Raw genomic sequence first — 24,509 nt, 5'->3', positions numbered from 1 at the left:
AATCACGCAATTTAAACAGGTCTTATTTCCTCTGGCTTTGGGGTTTGCCTGGGCCATTTTCCTTTACTCTATATGGAGACTTCCAGGACATTTTCCTTTCTCCCTCCCAGGTCTATGGCCAGAGGCCACAGGGTATCCATGTCCGAGGTAAGTGTGTGAATGGGGCAGTGGAAGGGGACTCTGGCATTGGGCAAAGGGTGTGCTTGCCTAGACAGGAGACTTTGCACCTGCCAGACAGCCCACGTTTTGTTCTCACTGTCCCACCTTTCAGGACATGTGACTCCTGCATTTTGTTCTCAGTTGTGCCAGAAGCTCCCCCAGGCTTGAGCCTACAGGAAGCTGTCCACAGTAACCAGCTCCAAGCCTAGGAAGATTAAAGATAAATGGCCTATTCTCACAGTTTTGTTTTTGTATGTCTAAGCACCAAAATTACACAAGCACAACACAAAGGGCTGTTTATGCTTTTGAATTCTGCAACAGGCAGAGCTCCATTCAGGACAGTGAAATTAAGCTATAATCACTCCTTTTATGAATACAATACATGTCTGTATATGTGTCAGGTTGGATTATATGGAGATTTGAGTGCTTGGACGTCATCTATCTGGCACAGAGTATTATTTTAGAGCATTACAACTCTACACTTACACATTTATATCAGTTCAAAATGAGAAGATATGCTGTTAACTGTCTAAAGTGCAGACTGGGACCAAACTGTGTCTTACTGAAAGTGTGACTCTGAACAAATCACGTAACTTCACTGTGCCGTATCGTCGATAAGTGGGATCTCAAAGTATAGGTAGGTGTCCTGCTATAGGGCAATGAGGCAGGACATCAGGTGTGGGATTGTGCTTTGAGGGTCAGGCAGGAGGATGACAATTAGTGGGTATGTTTGTAGGGGTTAAGGAGAAATGGTGAGAGTGGGGGTTTTGTGTTTGAGAATGGAGATGCAGGTGGCAAGGCATGTATATGTTGGTGGCTCGACTCTGCTCTGGCTTGGCTCTACCCATGAGTTATTTGGCTTTTCCACTTCTTGGTGGCAGGTCATGAGGCAAGCTAGGAAAGGCCCTAACCAGAGTGATTAGTCTGACTGGACGGCTATAGCACTTTTCTGGGTTTCGATGCTTCATTGAATATAGTACTTAACCCTCCAACTCCTCTTAATCCCATAACTGCTAATGGTATTGACTTGCCCCTAAACTTTTGGATGTAGTGCACTTTTCCAATAGTGTACCTCCTTTTCAATTCTTTCAATCCCTGTTTAAATTCCATCTCACTTTTGGAGAAACTCTACTTTCCTCCATCTGAGCATGTTCCTGTCTGTTATATTAAACATTGTATTTGGTCATCTATGTTTTGTGAAGGGCTTTGGTGAAAGTGTCGTTTATGTTTACTAAAAAGAAAATGACAAGAAACTAAAGAAAAAAAAAAGTCAAAATGTTTGGAGATAAATAGTCAATGGACAAATCAAATCCGAATTTCTACCACCAAAAACATGACAATAGTTCAGAAATCAAAAGGGTTTCTAAATGGTTTCTCTCTCATACTATAACTTAGACGCCTTTGAAGATTTTCAAAGGCCTCAAAGAATGTAGCATTTATAGTGACCGTGTCCAGAGTAGCCCCTGCTATTAGTGGCTGCCAACCTGTGCTTGATAGGTTCGAATGCATGTCACCCGGGCAGATAAAACTCTTTTGGGGTCAAAGAAAACATGTTCTCTTTGACGGACATTCTTTTTGGGTGCCCTTTTATCAAAGTGAAGATGGTGCCACCGTAGGCCGTCCCTCACGATGACGTGAAAGGGACTATTGCACGGGTCCCTTCTCGATTTCCATGGCAGCATATAGGCAGGACTCGGTGCTGGTCAAGGCAGAAACCACAAGTTAAGTGAGGGCAGAAAGGGCATGAGTGAGTGGGAGAAGTGCGGGGGCAGACAGAACAGGGACAGCAACACAGGGCCCAGTGCACGGGGAGCAGACAGAGTGGCTCTTCCTTGGTTCTCAGCCTTACCCAAGTGAATTCAGCCTGACATTGCAAGATGCTGATTTCGTGACTCCCTTGCACCTGCTGATAATGCACTCTTATGCTGGAGCACAAAAGTTGAACTCTGCAAAATGTCTGGCAATGCACACTCTTTTGCCAGACCAAATCCCAAAACTAAAATGCTGGCAGACTTACCGAGTCTATGAGATGTATGACCACTATATATCCTCTATAAAGTTGGGTTCACGTTAATGCAGAGACATTGGGCCTGTTTTACAAACTCGTTATACAATGGTGAACACCCACTGGAAAACGATGTGTAAATCAGGCCCGTTAGCTCTGGGAAAATGTGCGTTCACGAAACACACACAAATCAATAAGGGAAATCATTTAATTGGAAAGGTCACATTACTGGTACTGCACTAATGCCAGCTTTCCCTTCATTGCTGTTGACACCATTTCCTTTCAAAATGATTGTTAAAATAGGCATTTACGAAGCGTTTGAGATTTTGCTGAAATTTCAGCTGGGCCACAATACGCAATTAGAGCTGCTTTGATCATAACCTGTGCTACCCCCTGAGGCATCTTACGGTAAAATTGATGGCCACCTCTCTTTGTTTGGTATCATAGATTTGTGCATGTTTTTTTTCCCTTTTAAAATGGATTCTTCTCATGTGTTAATAGACCTTATTAAGAATATTCAAAGCATTTCCGTATGTTGCGATTGATGGGAAAACGATCCAACACACCACCAGTGGCCTCTTTCACTCTCCCATCCACTCCCAGGTTATTCTATTTTATTTAAAAATATGTTTTCCCATTAAGCTACACATTATGAATGTCAGTGTGTATGTACACAGGTACATTCATTTGGTAAGTTCCAGAGAGGTGACTAAAGAGAGCACTTGGTTGTGCATATTTGCTTCACACATTTTGTAATCTATGCATCCATGCATGCATGGGCATGTTTTTATGCCTCACTTATGCGTAACAGGTGCCTAGCCAGCAAGTCAATCTTTGAATGCACACCTTTCAACGGTGATGATGATATATGATATGCTATTTTATTTATATCGCGCTCGTAAATGGGCGTTTCAGAGCCGTTCTTCAAAGTTGCATTTAGAGATTGTCAGAAACAGGGGTCAATTGCACTTTATGTATCTCCATCTTAGAAAAAGATCTCAACATGACGCTTCCAAATACTCCTGCCTATGAGAATGTGCTGAAGTTCATATTACACAATGGTGTTCCCCCAAACGACAAGACACTCCCATCAAAGATGTCCTCTAAAAAGAATACATTAATAAGAAAGAAAAAATAAATTGGGGCACAAATGTGGTTTCCCTATTGACATGCATTCACTGCAAATTTGCCTGGCTACTTGGTTGTGCTAAACCAGGATACTGCAACCTGTGGCTCTCCAGATGTGTTAGACTACAATTCCCATGAACCCTCACCATTGACAATGCTAGCCAAGGCTGATGGGAGCAGTAATCAAGACCATCTGGATTGCCAAAAGTTGCAGACGCCACTGCTAAAGCAATCTATGTCACTGTCGGAGTCCTGTTCAGCAGCAAGACTTTCACTAAGACATATGGGTCACAAAATATTATGCCATTTTAGAAGTAATACCACTGAAGACATCGAGGTTAGCATTTCAAACCGCTCTTTGGTATTTACACTAAACTAAAATAATAAAACCGCATGTGCCGATTTAAATGGACTGCATTCTTGAGAAAATGTGAGCTGTATGCTTTCAGAGGCTTCAGTGACAGAAGGACTCATGTCATCAACCCTATACCAGGGGGACCACAACCCTAGTTTTGAACTACATCTGTCATCAACACTAGCCAGGATAGTCAATGGTGAGGGATCCTGGGAGTCATAGTCCAAATATCTGGTGAGATGCAGTGTGCTGATGCCTGCTCTGTGCACATGGATCAGGCTGTCATGTGATGTTCTTCAATAGGGCTGTGCCTTCAGCATCATGGTAAATCCAAAGAATCCAACACTTTCTGGGATACATTTATTTTTATTTATTTTATTTATTTATTACATTTGTTACTCGCCCAGACCCGCAGGTATCACGGCAAAAATTCAATAAATAGTAGCATTTGTATACAATGTTACAGTTACCAACATACTTAAACAAAAATGCACATAAATCATGTGATCACATTTCTTATAATGAATTCCAATCGGTCAAAAGCAGGTCATATTTTGTTTGAACACTAGTTGCAGATCTAGAGGCGACCCCTGGTGGAACATGAGGGCCATGGGGTTACGTTAGTTGTTTAGATTCAAAGGGGGTGGTAAGCCAATAGCATTCTGTTAGGTTAATATTTGTTAAATAACTATGTTTTCAGTGCTTTTTTGAACTTTAGTAGGGAGTCCTCATTTTTGATACTAAGGGGTAGTGTGTTCCAGTGCGAAGGGGCTAGGACTTGAAGCTACTTCCTCCTGCTCTACTGTATTTGTATTGAGAACTTCCAAGAGGGCCAGTTTATTAGATCTCAGTGTCCTACAGGAGAATTATTTTTGATGATGTTGTTGAGGTAGCTAGGTGCTTTGTTGGTGATGGATTTATGGACGGTGCTGAGTGTTTTGAAGATTATTCTTGCTTCAATTGGCAGCCAGTGGTTTTCTCTCCTGATGCTAGATATATGTTCTGACTTCTTTATACGTAGAGCCGCTCTAAGGGCTTTGTTTTGTAATAGTTGGATTTTATTTAAGTTGGTTTTGGAGGTTCCTAGGAAGAGGATGTTACAGTAATCCAGTTTTGTTAAGATCAGTGCTCTGGCCAGAGTGATACTATTTGTGGGGGTGAAAAACTGGCTGCTGAGTGCAATATGTTTTGCTGTGTAGGCTGTGGAAGAGGAGAGGACTGCTATTTTTTTGTGCATAGTGAGGTTGGCATCTATATATACACCAAGAGTTTTAACTTGTTTGAGCACTGGGCTCTGTGTACCTACAATGTTGATGTGAGAGTAGTTAGTGTGGAGGGTGCTTATTCTTTTTTGCGAGCCCACGATGAGGACCTCCGTTTTCTCATCGTTAAGGCAGAGACTGTTTAGGGCCATCCAATTTTGGATTATAGAATAAACTTTGTTGATAGTGTCAGTGTCCTGGGTGTAGTCACCTGTGATGGGGATGAGGATCTGGGTGTCGTCAGCGAAGTTGTTGTAGATGACATCCATATCATCAAGAGCCGAGAAAAGGAGTTTAGTATATTCATTGAAGAGGGTGGGCAAGAGGCAGGATCACTGGGGGACTCCTATGGGTACTATTATAGGGTCCGCTGCATAGTTACCAATGGCAACTCTGGATGTGCGGTACGTTAGAAAAGATTTGATCCACTGAGTAGCGTTAGTAGAAAAAGTAAAATCTTTTTTTAGGGTGTCGCAAAGTTTGTTATGGTCTACCAGATTGAATGCTGCTGATAAGTCCAGTAGCAGAAGGGTGGCTAGTTTGCCTGGGTCTCTGATAGAATCTAATTGGATTTTTAAATCCAAGAGGGCAGTCTCTGTACTGTGGTTGGGCCTAAAACCAGATTGTCTGGCTCCTAGTAAATTGTTTTGTTCGAGGTGGGTTTGTATTTGGTTGTAAGCTAATTTATCGATAATTTTAAGTAAGAAGGGACAGTCGTTATGGGCCGGTAGTTCGTGGGCACTAATGGATCTAATGTGGTTTTATTTAGTAGAGGAGTGACCCACGCCGCTTTAATGCTAGCTGAGACCTAATTGGTATGGAAGGAGGCATTCACGAAATTGGTAATTATGGGTGTGAGAGTAGGGGCACATAATTTTATTAGGTGTGCTGGAAAATTGTCTCCTTTGCAGTTTGAGGCTTTAAGTTTAGATATGGTATTAAGTACTACATCATGTGAGACTGGTGAGAAGTTGAAGAGCGGGGTGGTGTCTCCTATGTTCATGGAAATTTGGTTAGACGTGGACGGCTTATCGGAAAGGAGATTTCTTTTGGAGATGATTTTATTTTATAGTAATTTGATTTTGGAAGCCAGCGCATCTTGGATGGTGGTGCACCATTCTTTACTTGGTTGGCCTGGGTTGATTATGGGGATCGGGTTCTCCAACTCTTTGAGTATGGTGAACAGTTCTTTGCTGTCAGAGGATGCATTACTGATTCTGGTGTTGAAGGCATTTGCTTTAAGGGTAATGATGGCTGATTTATAGATTTTGTTTGCAGAGTTGAAAGCTTCCAGAGATTCTAAGGTATGAGTTTTATTAAGCTGGTGTTCGAGCGATCTTTTGATCCGTCTGAGGGTGACTAGTTCCTCGTTGAACCAGAAAGAGGATTTTTTATCCTTGCATTTGGTTTTGTTAACACACGGTGCTAGGGTGTCAATTGTACTGGTAAAACAATTGTGATAACTTTCAGCTAGGGCACAGGGGTTTTCAATAATGATCTTTTTATTATTGACAGAGGTGGCTAATAAGGGGTTGAGATTTTCTGTTGTAAGTTTCCGGGTGTTTCTTGTTACATAAGATTCCTCAACGATAGATTTAGGTAGGTCTGGTTTGTTGCACAAAATAGAAAAGTGTATACTGTGATGATCTGACCAGGGTATCAGGTTAATGGAGTCTAAGGATACTGTGGTATTGAGTGGTAGTATCCATTCTAATGTTCTCCCTTTTGTGTGGGTAGGGGCGTTTACCCACTCAGCAGTACTTTCCCACATCACCAAGCTGCGCTTCAGCAGTTAACAGCAGAATGGCTGTGCTGGATCCTATAAGCACCATTGCCCCGCATCAAAACTGCGTTTGCAGCTACAAAATGATGGCTGCACTGACACACCTATTGGGCAGGATGGAACAAGGGGGCACACTGAGAAAGCCTGCCAGTGTGTTTCTTACAGCACCAAGAAGAAAATTGAGAAGCAGCACTGCGTTGCTGCTAGATCCACATTCCCCCTTGAAAAAGAAAATATATGGCCTTTATAATGATGGCGCCCTGATGCTCTTTCTCATCTGTTCAACCTTACACAGTTCGGATCCCGGGAGATATAGCTGTGCCCATCCACATTCAGATTGTGCCAGCAAAAGAGAGCACTGTCACAGAATGTCAGGCTGTGTCAGGCATGGTCTGGACCGTCACCAGAAACTTTACTTTCAGCCATACAGAAAAGTGCTTGACTTTTGGGTATAAAGTGTCAAAAATAAACCCTGCAAAAAGAAACATTTGCACTCTGTGCATATGTCAATGTCAAGGGAACTTTGCCTTGTACAGACTCTAGTGTAAGAGAAACTGGCTAGGGCTACAAACAATGTTTGAAGTCCATATGGGAGAGAAAATTGAATTTGAAAGGGAAATCCCAACAGCATTCAGCATGTGTCAAAACGTGTTTTTGCAAAACATGAAAAATGCCTGTTTTAAAAGTACAATGTTGAATAAAACACTTACCTTGCCTAGGAATGTCAGGAGGGTGCTGTGTGTGAGGGTGATGTTTTATTTCAAGAGACAGTATTCTGATGCAGAAAAATCAAATAACTAAGGTATTGGCTGCATTGTGGAACTAGCCAAACAGGTTTTCTGATTGGGTTGGGGAGGGGGTTGCTAGCAATAGGAGAGTCCTTCCCCCCAAAAGAAGCCACAATAGATTTTGGTTCACTCACGTGTTAATTGTGCCCTTGGAAACTCTGAATAGGCCAAGGGAAAGAAATATCACACGCTCGTCAGACTTGTGTCTGTGCTCCAGCTTGAGACAATAGATTCTGGAAACCAACATGTGACTTCTGGAAGTGACAACAATCATCCACTCAAACCAAGGCGCTCCAAGGAAAAACTCCATGACAACACTGGGCTAAGCTGACATTTGCTGGTAGCCTGAAAGAAATGATCCAATTTGAAGGACAAAGGTCAGCCCCATTTGGCTCAAAATACTATTTGATGAATAATATTTTAAGGCTGTTAATTCTGTAACCGGACAGCACAATAATGTAAAAGTTGTACAGTTTAAATGTGATTTTCGTGGCTTCTAAACAAGATATTGTGCCCGTCCATAGCATGTATGTGAGGCAAACCCCAGGAAAATTTGAATCATGGTGAAAGTTCACATGGTGGAACGTTAGAAATGAATAGAAATATGCCCTATGAAAATATGCATGCACACCTAAAATTGTGGGATTTTGGGTGAAGCTGTTCTCACTAAAATCGTGGAAAACTATTATGATATGATATGATATGGCATTTATAACGTGCCTATACACAAGTGTTTCAATGCGCGACAAGGCAATGGAGGGGAACAAAGGGAGGACAAACAACAATCTTACTAGGCCAGGTGTCATTCAGATCACGCAAGTGAGTGATTCAGATCGCGCAAGTGCATGAAGAGTGAAACAATGGCATACAAACCTGAGAGTGTGAACACCATACTCTGTATAAAATATGTCATTTTCCTAGGTAATTTGTGAACATGTCGCAACTGTACAAATGTGTAATTTATGTTAAGATTTTGGCAAAAAGTACTGTGGGAAGGGTTTTCACCTCATAAAATACAACCTCATAAACTGAGTCTCCTCCTTGAGTAGGCGATTATCTCAGGCTGACGTATACGATTCTTGGGGTAGGTCTAGCTTAGTTCTGCCCAACAATGACATTCTGTGATGTCACCGGTCTTCTAAACAAGAGAGGCTGACAAACACTCAGGACACTCTTTTTTACAATTTTTTTTTAAATGTGTTTGGTTTGTATCTTAAACCTTACATTTGGATTCTACTAAAATACACTTATGTTTCATCAATTAGTTCATCATTTAGTTTTTTTCCTTTATCCCTGTTCGGTTTCTTTCTCGGTTGTAATGTCTTCCCAAAAATGGATGATGGTAGCAACCATTTTCCTATTGTTTCCCATCAGGATTTGGCTCCATCTTTCTTTGGGGGACAATTCTGCGGTAGCACTTTGGTATTTGCCACCATATATCTGGCATTTTTCGTTAAGAGCCTTGCATTCCATTAGGATGTGATATATCGTTTCACTCTTCCTGGCCGTTCAACAAAATCTGCAGTCTTTGTTATCCACTTTGTTTTGGGTCTAGTTTCCTAGTACTTCTCTTGTGGGGAGGAGATTCAATCTCAATCTTAAAAACTTGTCTCGGATTCTTCTGTCCGGATACAGGTTGAGGTAACGTGGTAGTTGGTTAAGTGGTCTTTCTTCACCTTTGCATTTTAAGTTCTTTTTGTATCGGTCTTTATGCTCTTGGGTCTCAATCCAATCTAGTCGTGCCAGCTTTTTTTTTCAATCTGAGGCATTTGTATCAGTGTGTCTAATGTGACATCTCTTTTCATACATTGGGCCTCATTATGACCCAGGCGGAAAACCATGGTGCTCATAGCACCATGGTCCATGCCGGTAACTTACCGACTCCGCCATGGAGAAAGGGGGAATTACCACCCCATTACAAGGTTGGCAGGGTGGTAATTCCCCCTTCCTCCATGGCCCTTCCCCATTCCCATTTTTGCCCCATAGGGCTCAATGGGAATGGGGAAGGCGCTAAGTAAGGTACCGCAAATTGCCGTACCGTACTTAGCACCAAGGTCCCTTTGCGGGTCCTACTTTAACGGCTGGTGTAGACCAGCCGTTAAGGTCGGGTCCCGCAAAGGGACCTCGTAATCAGGCGCTAATGGGTTAACGGTGCCGCAGTCTTTTACGGCGCCGTTAACCCATTAGCGCCAGGGTCGTAATGAGGCCCATAGACTCTTAGTTTCTTCTTTCCATTTGTTTAATACTAGGTCCATAACTTCATATTTCGATCTTCTCAGGATCTCCAGAGCCAGGATGTTTTCTTTGCTGTTAACCTTCCTGTACAGATCTACTGTTTTCCATTCCACTATTGATTTTAGAGATTGAAGACCCAATTCGTAGCGTAGCTGTGTCATTGACGTTGCTTTCGGTAGCCCTAATGTTTTCCGCCAGAATATTGGCCCCAGTTTTGTCCATATAGTTTGATCCAGATTAATCTTCGTTTCTGCTCCATATGCTAAAATCGCTGTCACCTTTTGTTTGTAAAATGTCAGCACTGCTCTAAGTGAACATTTTCCATATTTTCTATGTATCATCAGACCCTGTCTTGCTAAGGCTTTGGTTTTTGATTTCAGATGTTGAGTCCATGGTATTTCCGTCCTTGATTGGTTAATCCAGATTCCTAAGTATTTGTATGTAGTAACCTGGATGAGTTTTTCTTTTTTCAGGAAGAATGGATATGTATATTCTCCTCTTTTCTTTCTCTCTGTCAACAGCATTGTTTTTGTTTTCTTTATGTTTATTGAAAGTTCGTTTTGTTCCATATATTCCTGCGTTTTATTCAGTGCCATTTGGAGTCCACCCGGGGTTTTGGCCAACAAGATAATGTCATCTGTATCTATTAAGCAAGGCACTTTTGTGGCATTCAGCTTTGGAGGGTTTATCCTTGGTTTGTTTACAGCTTTCTCAAAGTCTGATGTGAACAAACTAAATATTGTGGCTGCCAAGGGGCAACCCTGTTTTAGTCCATGCCAAGTATTGATCAATTGTGTTACTACTCCGTCTGCTGTCATTCTTACTCGGATTCTGGTGTTTGTATATAGAAGTTTAATGGGTTCCAGTATATCGCTCGGGCATCCCCATTGTTCCAGTTTAGCCCATAGTAGTTCACGATTGACTTTGTCATAAGCCAGACTAAGATCAACATATGCTGCATATATTTGTGTTTTTGTCTTCAATGTTTCGTGCTTCAGCATATTTTGGATTATCAGGTTTATGTTTGTACCGACATTACGGACAAATCCGGTCTGTCTCATTGCCAGATGATTTGCTTGTTTCGACCATATATTCAGTTTTGTGAGAAGCAGATTGGGGAATATTTTCCCTAGGGGATCCAAAAGTGCCAATGGCCGGTAATTCATTGGTTCTTTAGTATAGCCTTGTTTGTATATTGGTATCAATGTCACCAGTTGCCAGGAATCCGGTAGCTTTTTGGTACGGTTAATGAGCGCGATGATTTCTCCACAGAATATTGCCCATGCTTCAGGATTCTTTTTAAGAGTAGCGTTTGACAAGCCATATGGTCCAGGGGCTATTGATGCATTTAGCTGATTAATTGTGTTGGTAATTTCTTCAATATTATAGTCGACTTTCCAGCTCTTTTCGCTTGGTAAGAGGGTCTTATTGGTTTCTGATGTTCTATTTTGGTATAACTCTGTAAAATATGTTACCCAAGAGGTTTCAGGGACATCTACTATCATTACTTCTTTGATGTTTTTGTTCGGTTTCAGTAACTCCCATAGACGTCTCGTATTGTGGTTTTTGAGTGTCCTCATCATCTGTTCCGCATTTTCTTGGTCTTGCATCATTTTTGCATTCTTTAGCCAGTTTTTAAATCTCTGTTTGGCTAAGCTTATCATTCGCCTTTTCATATGTGGTGATTCAGTTTTAGCGCTCTTTATTGCAATTTTCTTTTCATGTTTTTTTTCGGCTATTGCTTTATTATATGTGTATTTGGTTGTGAGTTGAGGCTGGTCTTTCTGTTTCTCTGTTAATCAAAATTGTTTGAGTATCCACCCATAGTTGACTCTATTGGCATCCTCTAGCATTGAGGTCTTAAACCTTTCGGTAAGCATTGTTAGTTTGTTCTGTGGGATCTTAAGTCTGATCATTCTCGTTGTCGCTGTGAGTTGGGGATTTTTATTCTTGGGCGTACACTTATGTTCATATCCCACATGCGCTTTAGGATGTAGTGATCGCTATATTTACTGTGTATATTCACCGCTTTAGTTTGAGATTGGGCTATTCCTTTAGTGGTGAAAATATAATCTATGATTGATTTAGTTTTTCCGCGCGCCCATGTCGGGTCTGGTCTTTTTGTTTGTTTATTAACTGTATCCCAGCGATCAAAGTTCCTATTATGTAACTCTGTAGCCCATCTGCATGCTCGTTGTTCTAGGGCATGTTCTTCCATTATTTCCCCTTTGTGATCGAATAAATGGAGGTTGAGGTCACCACATATGACATTTTCTACGTCTTCATATTTCTGAGCAGTGCTATCTATCAATGACATTATTGAATCTATCACTGTCTCCTCTTTAGTTTTTCTGGGATTCCAATAGATGTTTGTGATACTTAGATACATATCTTTTGGGTTTGATGGGATAGGTGTCAACCTTTGCTGATTCATTGTGTCAATTTTCAATATCAAATTTTGGCCCCAGCCACTTATGTTATGGTATTCAATGACTTCTGAATTCAAATCTTGTTTTATTAACATGATGAGGCCAGCTGATGGTCGGCCCGTTCTGTTAGCAGTAGCAGGGTTTGAATAGGTGAGATAGCCTTCGCATATTGGAGGATCAGACAGCCATGTCTCTTGCAGACATATGATTGTTGCTTCGTTCAGTTCTGGTTAATCGTTTTGAAATAGGTGTTGGTGGCCTCTAGTGTTTCATGAGCATAATACCACTGTTTATTCCCTTGTTTACTATTTGTTGTTATAGGATCTCCTTTCTGCATAGGCCTCTCTGTTCTATTTCGTGGCTGGTGTCTCTCCAAAAGGGTGCACTCTCCTGGTTCCTTCCTACTGTTTCCTTTGCTGTTGATATTGGCATTTTGTATTTATATACTGGGTAATTTCTCTCTTTTCTTCTCTGTATTCTTCATATTCTATGGTCGTCATATCTGTGTCGTTGCTGATGTCTGGAAGCTTTTTGTTATTATCACGCCTAGATGTATTGTTGACATCAGTGATTCTGTTATCTTGGCTGTCCTCCTCTATAACAGTAAACTCCAATGACTCAATCTCTTTGGCACACGCTGTAATTTGTCTCATTGATTCTGTTGTGTAACAATATATCCATATTTTATCCAGTCTTTTTTTGTCAATAAATTTGATTAATGTAAGATCTTTGGTATTCAATTTTCTCAATTTCGGTATTACTTGCAGAAGGCATAATGTGTTTGTTCTATTCATGATAATTTTGGACACTTTATCAGTTATTCCTTCTAGTCTCAAACGTATTGTTTTAGGTTTCCAATGGGGGTCAATGAATTTCAGTTGTTCCAGTTGCATACTTTCTGACGTAGAGCCATTTTTCTCATTTCACCCAGATCCTTCTGAGCTAATGTAACTGTCCTCCATTGATTGATTTTCATGATCTACTGTCTCTTGTCTTGTTGACGAGAGATTGTAGTTTCCTGAGGACAGTTTGTCATCTGATATTTCCTTGTAGGATAGCTCAATGGATCTCTGTGTTCCTGTGTTTGTTTCTTCGTAACAATCTACTATAATCATTGACACCATATCTGTTTGTTGTTCAGATAGCGTCTTTCTCATTGAGTTTTCGTTTTCATTTTTTTCAGTGTCGTGTGTCGAATAAGTGGATACGTTCATCAATAAATCGGTGTTTCTCTGTTTTATTTCTTCTATTTCTTAGTTCTGTGTTGTTGACTTTTCTGCCTTCTTTCCTAGACTTTGAGTGGCTTCTTCAGCTCCTCTTTTATTTTCAATTATGTTTCCATTAGCTTTAGATCTGATTGGCATCTTTATTTCTGTCTGTTTCAATTTTCTGAAAGTTTCCCTATCACTCTGTACCAAGTTTCTGAGGAATGCTCTTGAGCCTCTCTGTTGTTTTTTGATTTGTTTTTTCGTGCCTTCCATTCTTTCTTTTTTTGGGGTGTTGTGAGTTTGTTGTTCGAATATACTATATTTCTGGTCCCCTTTACGTTGTTTCTTGTTCTGCTCCATCTTTGTTTCTGCTAACTCCCAATTGTGATTCGGATATTTTTCATTTGTCTTGTTCCTTATAGTATCTGATGTTAAATCAATCAGAAGTATCTTCGCTTCAGGGCTCATGTCTTCCTGTTGGATTTTATTTTCTTGTCCTGGTTGGTTAAATCTCTTAATTTGGCTTTCTGTCCTTTCGTAATTTCCTCATGCAATTTGTTCTTCTTTTGAGTCTGTTCTCTGAGGTTATTACTCGTTAACGATGACTTTGCAATTGTGATAAGGGCTTCTGTGAGTGTAGCCTTATCCATTCGATCATGCCTTGCTATTTCAGCAAGGCGTTGTTGCCAGATGTAACTGTTTTCGGCTTCTACACTCAGCCTTTCTTGTATGTTGTGTATAAGCTGTTCCAGACTCTTTTGTTTATCGTATATAGAGTTTAAGATCTTTGAGTGTTTTATAGTTGTTTCTATGTTTATTTCCTGTAGTCTTTCGTATGTTGTCATTGTTTGGGTGGTTACGGTGATCAACATATTTTGTAGGTCAACCATTGTAGCGGCCACGGATTCCTGCTGTTGACTTGGGTTTATAGTGCAGGAACAGGTGGGCTCTTCCATCTTGTTAGCCTTTCTCTTGTTGTGGATACCTTCGCTTGACGTTGAGTTCTTTTTTGCTGTTGTAATTCCAAAATCACTGGTAATAGGTGTTCTAAAGTCCCTAACACTGTTTTCTGTTCTCTGTCCCGAATCATTGGCAAGTCTTTTGTTTTTCTTGTTTGTTTGCTGTAATTGCATTAGTGCTTCAATTTCCGATAGGTCAATGAGAGTCGTTCCAAGGAACGGGGGCTTAGTGTAGCTGTCTCTTTCTACTGGTGTTCAGATTTGGTTGCTCTCTGATAATATTGTTTCCATTTTTCCTTTGCCTTAATTGCGTTCTCCGCCAGCTGCACCACTCTCGTCATAAATGGGCAGTCTGATGTTTTTCTTTGTGGTTGTTTCTGCTTCTGATTCTCTATCACTGATTTGAATTTGTTCACTCTTGCTATATTGGTCTCATTTAGTATACAATCATTGGTGATTGTGAATAACTCAACTTCACGGTCAAGTGAATTGAGAAAACCTTTAGTAGAAGATGCAAAGTCATGTCAAGTCCGTCAAAAGGAGGCTTTCAATGGTTTGAATATCAGTAAATCAAACCTAAAAACAATTCCTTCATTAATAGACAGACAAAACGACTATAAGCCCTGTACTTTAAATCCAAAATTGACGCATGCACAGCAAAGGAAACAAGTTAAAAATTCAACAAGCGAGAATCATCAGTGTAAGAATGATAATCAGAAAACTATGTGGAAATTAGAACTTGAAAACATATTGAGTAATAAAAATGAAGTAAATCCCAATCGAAGAAATGTAATGAAACTCTTACACTACATTCCCTCACTGAGGACAATAACCTCGGAAGACATCTCGATTGTCGAATACGTGACAGAAAAACGCTCTGATTGGGTGAGGTTGCACATACAATCTCAAATAATCAAAAAAACTTTACTGGCAGCAAAAGATGAACTTCTTTTCTTTGGATTTGAGCTGTCATCTGAGATTGATTTCGGCTCAACTGACAATGTAAAAGCAATTCATGAGCATGATAATGACTCTTGGAAAGGAGAGAGACGACTAACCGAACAGAGTATAAGTAAATCAAAGTCACCAATAAAAAAATCAATCAGAATAGATGTCACACAAAAGAGAAGATCTGAGATCTCTACATCGAGGCAATTCAACCATCATTAGCAGCAAATAAAACAGAAGGAGGTCCGTTATTCTCTGATTTCATGGAACACAAGGGGCTTCACACATTTATTTAATGAATTGCCCTTTTCACTCCGAGAAAATCTGGCAATCTGTCTGCAGGAAACATGGTTGCGAGAAGTTCCTATAAGAGATGGATATGAAATCCTGTTAAATCCGGCCGGAAAAAATTGTAAAGGTCGTCCGTATTCAGGGCTAGTGACGATGATAAACACCAATAATGTATGGAAAGTGATCAGAAGTGAAAATCCAAATTTATTTGTGCAGAGCACACTATTGCAAAGTACGCAAAAGAAATATATGAAGATCTCTCAACTATTGATCATAAACACATATTGGAATCCGGCCATGATTTCAACCAGTGCATTTATAACATCAGTAACATCAATAATTGATATTTGTATGGCCGACTCAATAGACCTGACAGTCATTATTTGTGGAGACCTGAACTTTTCATGGTTTGAAAATTCAAAATGGCCCTTGTTACATACCTCTAATTTAAAGACACAGAAGAAAGCCCGTGGGCAACGCTGGAAATCCGAACTCGAACTGAGGAATTGTCAAATGTTAAATGGAAATGTCAGAGGAGACATCCCAGCGAGCTACACGTGGCATCGGAATAAATCATATAAAACATTAGACTATATTTGGTCCACAAAAAATTTGTTATGCAAAATTGATCAGCTGAGAATTATAAGAACGAAAAATAGCGATCATGATGCTCTTAAGTTAATCTGGAGGATGCCCAGTGAATCTTTGGCAGCATCACAAACAGGGAACCTGGAGATTAACCAAGGTGCAAATAGATTGAGAATCAGCAAACAACAGATAAATACTTTAAAAAAAACTCTAATGTCTGATGCGAGAATGCCAAGAAGTCAAATAAATTATGCTCCATTGCTTCAGCAATTTAAAATCAAGAAACAGGGAAATAAAATCATCTCACATTTGAACAAACATGTCTACAGTGCTACAATTAGTGCAGCTAAAAAAGTATTGCACAAGGACATCAGAGGCCTGAAAAAAAAGCTAGGTACACAATCGTTCAATGCTATTAAAACAAGGAAACAAAAATATCGAAATTGGCTGAAGTCATTTGCCCTAATTCGAGATCAAGAAAGAGCAGAAACGATACTAAATCTCATTAAGAAACATAACACCAGAGAGATATGGACAATTCTAAACCAAGGATCGCTAAATCAAAATGCTATGATGGCAAATGGAATTAATTCAAATATGTGGGAGAACCACTATACATTGGTATTCAAAAATCATCTAAAATTACAGTGCCAATTATACCAATGAAGAAGACTAAATGGAATGTTTGCGAATCATCAGAAGATATTCAGTTGGCAATTGAAAGGCTAAATAATTCAAGGGCAACGGGTCCAGATGTCATTACAAATATCATGCTCAAAGAAAACAAGGAAGCATGGTCTCAATTCATTGAAGAAATCTTCGCAAGAATTGCCAACATAAGAGAATTGCCAAAATCATGGAGCACTGCGATTGTAGTTCCGATTTTTGAGAAGGGCAATCGGGACGACCCTGCCAACTATCGCCCGATTGCCCTTCTTGATACAATCGGAAAGATCTTCGCAACCTTTTTACAAAGAAAACTGACCAAATGGGCTTCTGATGCCGGGATTGTGGACCACCGTCAGACGGGCTTCACGCAAGGGGTTGGCACAGAATTAAATCTAACCCTATTAAATATATTAAAACTAGAAGTAATACAAAAATCAAAAAATCTATTCCTTGCTTTTGTTGATTTACGGCAAGCATTCGATAGTATTAATCGGAACTTGCTGTGGGACAAACTTCAGAAATGGTCCTGCCCAGCAGAATTACTCGATCCTGTAATGGCTATACATGAGAACACAAGAATTAGTGTTCGCATCAACGCCCAAGGAGATCTTACAAATGAAATAGAAACCGAAAAAGGTGTAAAGCAAGGATGCCCTTTGGCAGCCACGCTGTTTAAATTATTCATGGCAGACTTACCTATATCAATGCAGAACACAAAATGCTTTCCCCCGAAAATAAACGGGCAACAGATCAGCTGGGCCATCTATGCTGATGATTTGGTTCTGATTGATTCAACTCCAATCGGAATGCAAAGACTACTAAATTCGCTTCAATTGTATCTTCAAAAAAACGATCTTGAGGTGAATGTAGCGAAAACAAAAATCATGGTATTCGGCCCTCAGCAAGGACAAAGAAATAAAAACTTCAAATGGATAATTGATGGCGAACAAATTGAATTAACTTCCACCATACACTATTTAGGAGTCCTATTTAATAAATCCATTTGTGAATGGGACTGGGCTCAACAACTAATCAGTCGTATGCGAATGCTGTCTCTCCAAGGAGCAAAGTTACATGCCGAATATGGGAAATTTTCGCTAATTCCAGTCTTGACCTTCTATTCACAAAAAGTGGTGCCGACGATAACTTTTGGGAGTGAAGCTGCTTGGAATTTGAATGAAGACATCTGGCCACGATTGGAAGGAATTGTTTGGCGGAAAATATTAAAACTACCGTCAAATATTTCTGTATTAGCTATTCGCTATGAATTATCGATAGAATCCTTGTATGGAATAGTTCTGTGGAGATCGGTAGCATTATTGAGGAAAATGTACCTATCCACATCTTCCCTTCCATATCACATCTTGGCTTCAACCAAGGAATTCCCTCATGATGGACTGATTAAGAGCTGGGCTGACAAAGTCAGAGCGATTCTGCATCAAGCGGATATTAAGTTAGAAATGCTTTTAAAGCTACCGCAATTAGCCAAGAAAAAACTAAGATTATGGATTTGGATTCAAGACGAAGACAAACGAAATTGCTTGGCTTCCTCCATATATAATGGACCAGTGACCCATGGAATCGATTTAACATCAAAATATCTAAAATTATTTCCTTCACGATATCATCGCGATCAGTTTTTAAGATTAAAATTAAATCTCTATAAAACAAAGGAGATGCTATGGCTGAAACGTGATAAGGGAACTGATTCTAATATATGTAGATTCTGTAAGACACACATTGAATCCTCCAAACACCTAATAATTGAATGTACGGAATTAAAAGACACAAGATCTCTCTTTCTAAATAAATTCATCCCGTTAACCGGAAATATGGAAGAGTGGTGGCTGACATTGTTATCTGGAAATAACACCAATTTAATCTGTGCAGCAATTAACTATATGGATAAGATTCTAACAATGGCCTAATATGTAGTAGTTAAAGACTCGAGCTGCACAAAGACTGAGACTTTTTCTTTTTTTTGCTTCGCTGAAATTGATATTGTCCTATATAAATTTAAGAATGGATATGGTGAAATGTTTTTGCAAAAGATAAGCACGATAGAGATGTAAATTGTAATAAAAGTTTAGTTAAACTATATGTTACAATAAAAAAAATAAATAAATAAATTGGTCTTTTCTTCATTGTATTTGTGGCAAATTTTCAGTTCCTGACTCAATATTTCCAGCAGTCACCTCTTTATCATGCAGTTGCTGTAGTGTTTTGGGAGTAACACCACTTGTGGATTTTTGTGTTTTGGTGCTTTTTTCATCGTTTCTATCAGCCACACTTTTATTCTGAGTCAGTGGTTGATTCACTTCATTGGTACTTCCTGGTATATTGAAATTCATTTCTGTCACTTTAAAGGGAGAGGCTTTTGATTCTTCTTCCATGGCAAGTTGTTTGTGCTCTGCTGCTCTCCTGGTGTTTTCCTTTGTGGCTTTGGCCAGTTTCTCAGACTTTTTTTTTTCTAAGCCTCGTATGGTGAGCTGGCAGCTCCTCCGTGTTCGAGGCTTCTCCACTTGTTCCCTTCTCCATCCTCGTGTCTGTACCGGAATCACCCGTGCTGCCAGACACCCCCCCGTTCCTCCGACGCGGGCCCCTGCCTCACCAGCATCCACGATGAGTTCAGGCAGATGCTGGGCCACTGCAGAGAGGCTACTCGCTCGCCGGCGGGACCTCTATCACCTGCCCCAGTCTCCTGTTGCCTGCAAGTATCAGAGAGGCTGAATCACGGGAGGGGCATTGGGGGGTGTCGGGTAGAGGGTTGTTGCTTTTTGTTACTTTCAATAATGTATTTACTGTGCCGATAGCTAAGTGTCTCTCGGGCGCTCTTTTATCTTTGTGCGTTGGGTTCACACAACTTACATCCGACGTTAGATGAATATTTATTCGTTCAAAGCATAACCATCACAGGCGTCTCGCGTTCAATGCGGGGATCAAAGGACGTGTCCCACAGTCTCCCCACGCAAGGCTTTTTCTGTTTATTTTTCTGTTTATTTTGCTTTTTCTTGTTTTCTGATTTTCGGTTTCAGTTTCCATGTGGCGGTCAAAGGACTAGTCCCACAGTCCCCCCACTCTAGGGTATCACAGTGGCTGTTTTGTTTGGGTTTTAGGATGTGTTTTAGGTATCGTGTATCTGGCAATTGCAAATGTTTGTGAACTTATGACAAGACCATTAGGGAATAAGGGGGGGCTAACAGTTTACCAGGTAGGGAAGGTTTCCAAACTTATTAAGGGTGTGTTTTTCCCACTTCACTGCTAATCCCGTGGACTCCTGCAGACTCCACACTCTGCTGCACACTCCGTTGGTGGTAATATCCTGTTCTCTGGTATCAGGGCTCCTCCTTCCAGGCAAAAAACACAGTAGACAAACTCCTGACTCTTGCAGGCTCCACACTCAGGACACTCTCTCCTGAATTTCCAGAGCCTGCGCATCCAGACATTCCAGAACCATCTTTGCAAGATTCCAGACTCTACTGCCAGGCCAAAGCATAGCTGACCCTATCCCAGCAAGACCAAAGCATAGCTGACCCTATCCTAGCAAGGCCATTAATCCAGAAACCCCACTAAAATCCCAATAACAAGGGGGAAAAGCTGTGGCACCCTTTTGGGAGCATCCTGTGACCAGACCGGCTTTTTGCCCACTACCTGCATGCCCGCTGTACCCATTCCATCCAGTCACCAGACTTGAAAAGCTATTTGCTGAAAGTGGCACCCGTCGTATGGTGACCAGAGTTTTTGAATCCTGAACCCGGTTGACTGTCCCCAAATTCCAAACTCCAGCGCTGATTGTGAGTATCTCCCCATCCCATATCAACGCATAGCCTGCCCTAACTTGATACCTTGTCTTGGTTCCACCTTCTAAGTAATCCTATTCATACCCTGGCAACTTGTTTAAGAGTGTTAGAATTCTCTGTGCATGCGTCCTTGAATGCCTAGTGTTAGCGCCATTCTTTCATTCACCCCATCTTGTAACTCCTTAGCAATATTTGGATAAATACATTAATTTTCCATAAAGAAAAGGGGTACACTGTGTGAAGGGTTACAACTGCAGTGTAACTTATATATTCATGGGTGGCGTTCCTGTTTTCTAACCATTAAATCTTATGTAGGTGAAATTTGTCTTTTCTTTAAAACCGATTTTCTCTCATTAATTGATTTATTTTATCAAAACTGAACCTCCTTTCACCTTGAAAATGTCATCCAATTTTCCAGCTATAGTCACTCATTCACTTCTATATTGTCCGTTTCATGTGCATCTATCACCCAGCCTAAAAACTGCATTTGGATTCTATGTATTTCACCTGTTTTTTATTAAAAGTGTTGACATTTAAAACTGCAAATGTGTAAATTGCAACTTTACAACGTGTGAATTTGGCTGCACTTGTTTTCATTTGAAGTTGTTTTTTGAACTGTATGCCTTTTGTGATACCTTACCTTATAGTTGCTAGTGATATAACATGCCTGATACTGTGATAAAACATATGTACATCATTATTTATACACACATATAATTAATTATTCGTCAAAATCTGAGTGTCTTATTTTGTGAGGGAATGTCAAATTTTGATTCTGTTTGCCTCATATACCTGATTCTCTGCTGTTTCTTTCTATCCACTCAGAATTCAATTATTTGGGGGTTTGAGGGAACATTGCAGGGGGAAATCTTAACTTGGATGCTATCTACCCTAATTGAAAAAGTGCTCATATTCATTTGTGCTTTGGATATGTTCTTGTAGAAGTTTACCCAAGTGTATTTCAGTGATTTTCATTGTAATTACCACTCCATTGATGATTGCTGCCCAATATAAAAATTGTGTGATTTCCTTTGAAATTAAAATAAATAAATTGTGTATTCCCACCAACCGGCCTGGTTCATGGTCCATTGTGACCTGGAGTATTTGTAAAAGTGGGTGTGAGACACGTTGGGTATCGGCTCAATTTGAATTTGTTGAAAATAATGAAAAAAGTATTCTAAGTGGGCGCTACATTCTAGGCTAAGGGCAAGGGTCCTGATCCGGTGTGTGATGTCCTGTTAGAATCCTTTACAAGATCCTAAATCGCCAGAGACATTTTGGACAAAACTCCATCCATTATGTAGCATTTTGAATGGATAAAATGTGCAACACTTTATTTTGTAAGAGACAGAAATTCATAGAGGGCCAATAATATCTCTGAAGGGGTCTTTGGAATCGCTTATGAAGAAAAAGATTATGTTTTTGAAAATCCACACAACTGATGGAAATGTTATGTTATGTTATGTTAAAATGTATTACACCACACTGCTGCCACCTGCATGGTTTACAGGGATGAGTAACAAATGGGACTCACCATGAGTGGTGGAAGGTCTGAGTCTGTTCCCCTTAGTGTGTGAGGTGGGATACCACAGGGCCTTCGGAGTAATATATTCAGTTGGGTTTGAAACACCTCATTTTTGTGACAGAGACACCCAGCATATTGATTAATGCTCTTCGTTGTTAATTTCAGGTGATATTTGAGGCAGTGTCAGTGAAGGGCCATCCAGGCTATGTTGCAGTGGATGAAATCCATGTTCTTGCTCACCCCTGCAGTAAGTAACTCTAATGCTACTTCTCACTCTTTGCCCTGTATATCTGAATGCTTCTTAACACATGCTGCTGCTATTCACCTTCTAGGTTTGGGTCAGTAATGTAGCCAGTGTCATGCCATATGTTCCTCAATTATTGCCCCATTGTGGACCGTCCTTATATTTATGTCTAACTAGCTACATTTCTCTTCCTATCATATTTTGTTACAGTGCAAACCACTAGTTGCCACAATGAGAGTGTCTTATTTAATATTATTACCAAGGATTCCTATTTTGGATCGGGTCTAGTTTAGGAAATATAAAGACGTTGTTTAGATATCTTTTAAAGATGTCCACGTATTATATATGGGATGAAGTATCAGGGCTGTGGTTTATAAGCATCTGACAAGTTATTGAGGAGGACTCTGTAGTCATATCATTATGTGGTCACAGAAATGAATACATGCATATTGTTTATACCTCCAGTGAATATTCCACATTCATGATTGGCAGGTGTTGAATCAATCAACACCACTGGTATTACTCTGGGCAACCGTCCAAACTATTCTCTTTCTACTGCTGTGTTATTAAGGAATGATTAATAGGGTTGCTCTGAATAGATGCACACCTCTGATGAGGTGGATCTGCTGCATGGCTAAGAGTTCCAAACCCAGCCCGGCTGACTCATGCCTGTGTCCTTCCTAGGTCCACAATTGTGGGCAATATAATTGTTCATCTGTTTAAGCGCTCTGAAACCACTAGTCGTGGCTTGCAGCATGATACTATAATTATTATAATTGTTATTATTATTATAATTATTATTATTATTATTATTATTATTATTATTATTATTATTATTATTATGAGGGAGGGAGGGAGAGAGAACACACATTGTGGCTGTTCCCAAGCTGCCTACAAGTAACTCAGACATAATTCAGTCTCAATGGGCATTATCAGTGAAAGGTATAATGTCAATTGGGCAATAAGCTTAAGAGACACTTCTTGATATACCCATTAATATTGAGGGGCACTCATACGATATTAAAGAGTGATGTACCGAAGGCTTTGAATGACTTGACTCCAGCATTGCTCTGGACAACACTAGAAAATCAAATCGTGTTTTGCACCTTGCTCTGGCATTACATAGGGAGAAAACCCTATACAAATGAAACTTGATATTATGAAAAAGTGTCACTTCATTCTTGAATTTTCAACTGTGTCATGTTATGTTATGTTGACTTATTCCACTACCACCCACTGACAGTCTCCAGTTACTTGTGTGGCTCTGCAGGAGAGGGGTTAGGGAGGTTGGTGAGGATTGGATGAGAGGATAAGTTTTGAAGCAGGAGGAGTGTTCTTTTGCATGCAGGCGTTGGTGCGACAGGGTCCGTGTTTTGTGACCGTATGGGTGAGATTCAGTGCCTCGGGTGTGTGATAGTGTTTGTGTTGGTGTTAGTGTGCTGTGTGGTGGGTTGTGTGCACTGTATAGATAGTGTCCATAAGGGATCCAGAGTCGTGTGTGGCCAACACTGTAAGACCATCTTGTGTCCTCGTGTGCACTTGCATTGTTTTTTGGAGTATGTGGAGTTGTTCACTCTAGGTGTGCTTCCAACATCTCAGAGATGCTGGGTGTGAACATAGAATTGATTCTTGGTTTGTTTATGTGTAGTGTGGCTATCCCAAGATCTGGTGAAGTTGTGTTGGCTATGTTGGAGGCACAGGAATTAGAAGTGGATTGGTAATTCTGTTGGTTTGTTGGAGCCTCTGGTGTGACTCTTTGTTAGCCGCTGGATGGTAACTAGCCAGGTTCTCAGTTGTGGCTTGTATGCCCATCTTGCATCCTCTCTAGTTGTTTGTCTGAGAAGTTATTGCTGCCGGTGTCCCTTTGTGGTTGTCATTTTCTCTTGAATAGCCAGGAGTTGAGTCGCTTCCTGAAGGTGAGGTAGTCTTCTGTGGTTCTAATTAATTTGGGCATGGTGTTCCAGGGGTTTGCGAGCATTCACGCAAGCGAGCGGAGAGGCTGTGTTGCAAAGGCATGTGTAGTATGTTGCAAGAAACATCTTTAAACATGGCAGGTTACAGGGCATATTCACTATGATACTGCAGTGCCAGGCCTGGGGTGTACATAAAATGTAAATTTCCCAATTTTCCAAC

The 24,509-nt window shown here is 40.4% G+C and overlaps 1 protein-coding gene across 19 annotated transcripts in view; it reads left to right on the top strand.

Moving 5' to 3' along the window:
- PTPRT (protein tyrosine phosphatase receptor type T) overlaps positions 1-24,509 on the top strand; it is a 2,174,878-nt gene that overhangs the window by 662,986 nt on the left and 1,487,383 nt on the right. For all 19 annotated transcript variants that reach the window (XM_069652359.1, XM_069652348.1, XM_069652364.1 and 16 more), the window contains exon 4: positions 22,298-22,379. In XM_069652359.1, the coding sequence (XP_069508460.1) occupies positions 22,298-22,379 (82 nt within the window). The remainder of the gene's footprint in view (positions 1-22,297; positions 22,380-24,509) is intronic.

This window comes from Ambystoma mexicanum, chromosome 3p (assembly GCF_040938575.1).
Source record: "Ambystoma mexicanum isolate Mex_15411 chromosome 3p, UKY_AmexF1_1, whole genome shotgun sequence".
NCBI classification, from domain to species: Eukaryota; Metazoa; Chordata; class Amphibia; order Caudata; family Ambystomatidae; genus Ambystoma; species Ambystoma mexicanum.
Note: the sequence above shows the minus strand (reverse complement) of the source record. Positions and strands in the feature narration are given on the sequence as shown.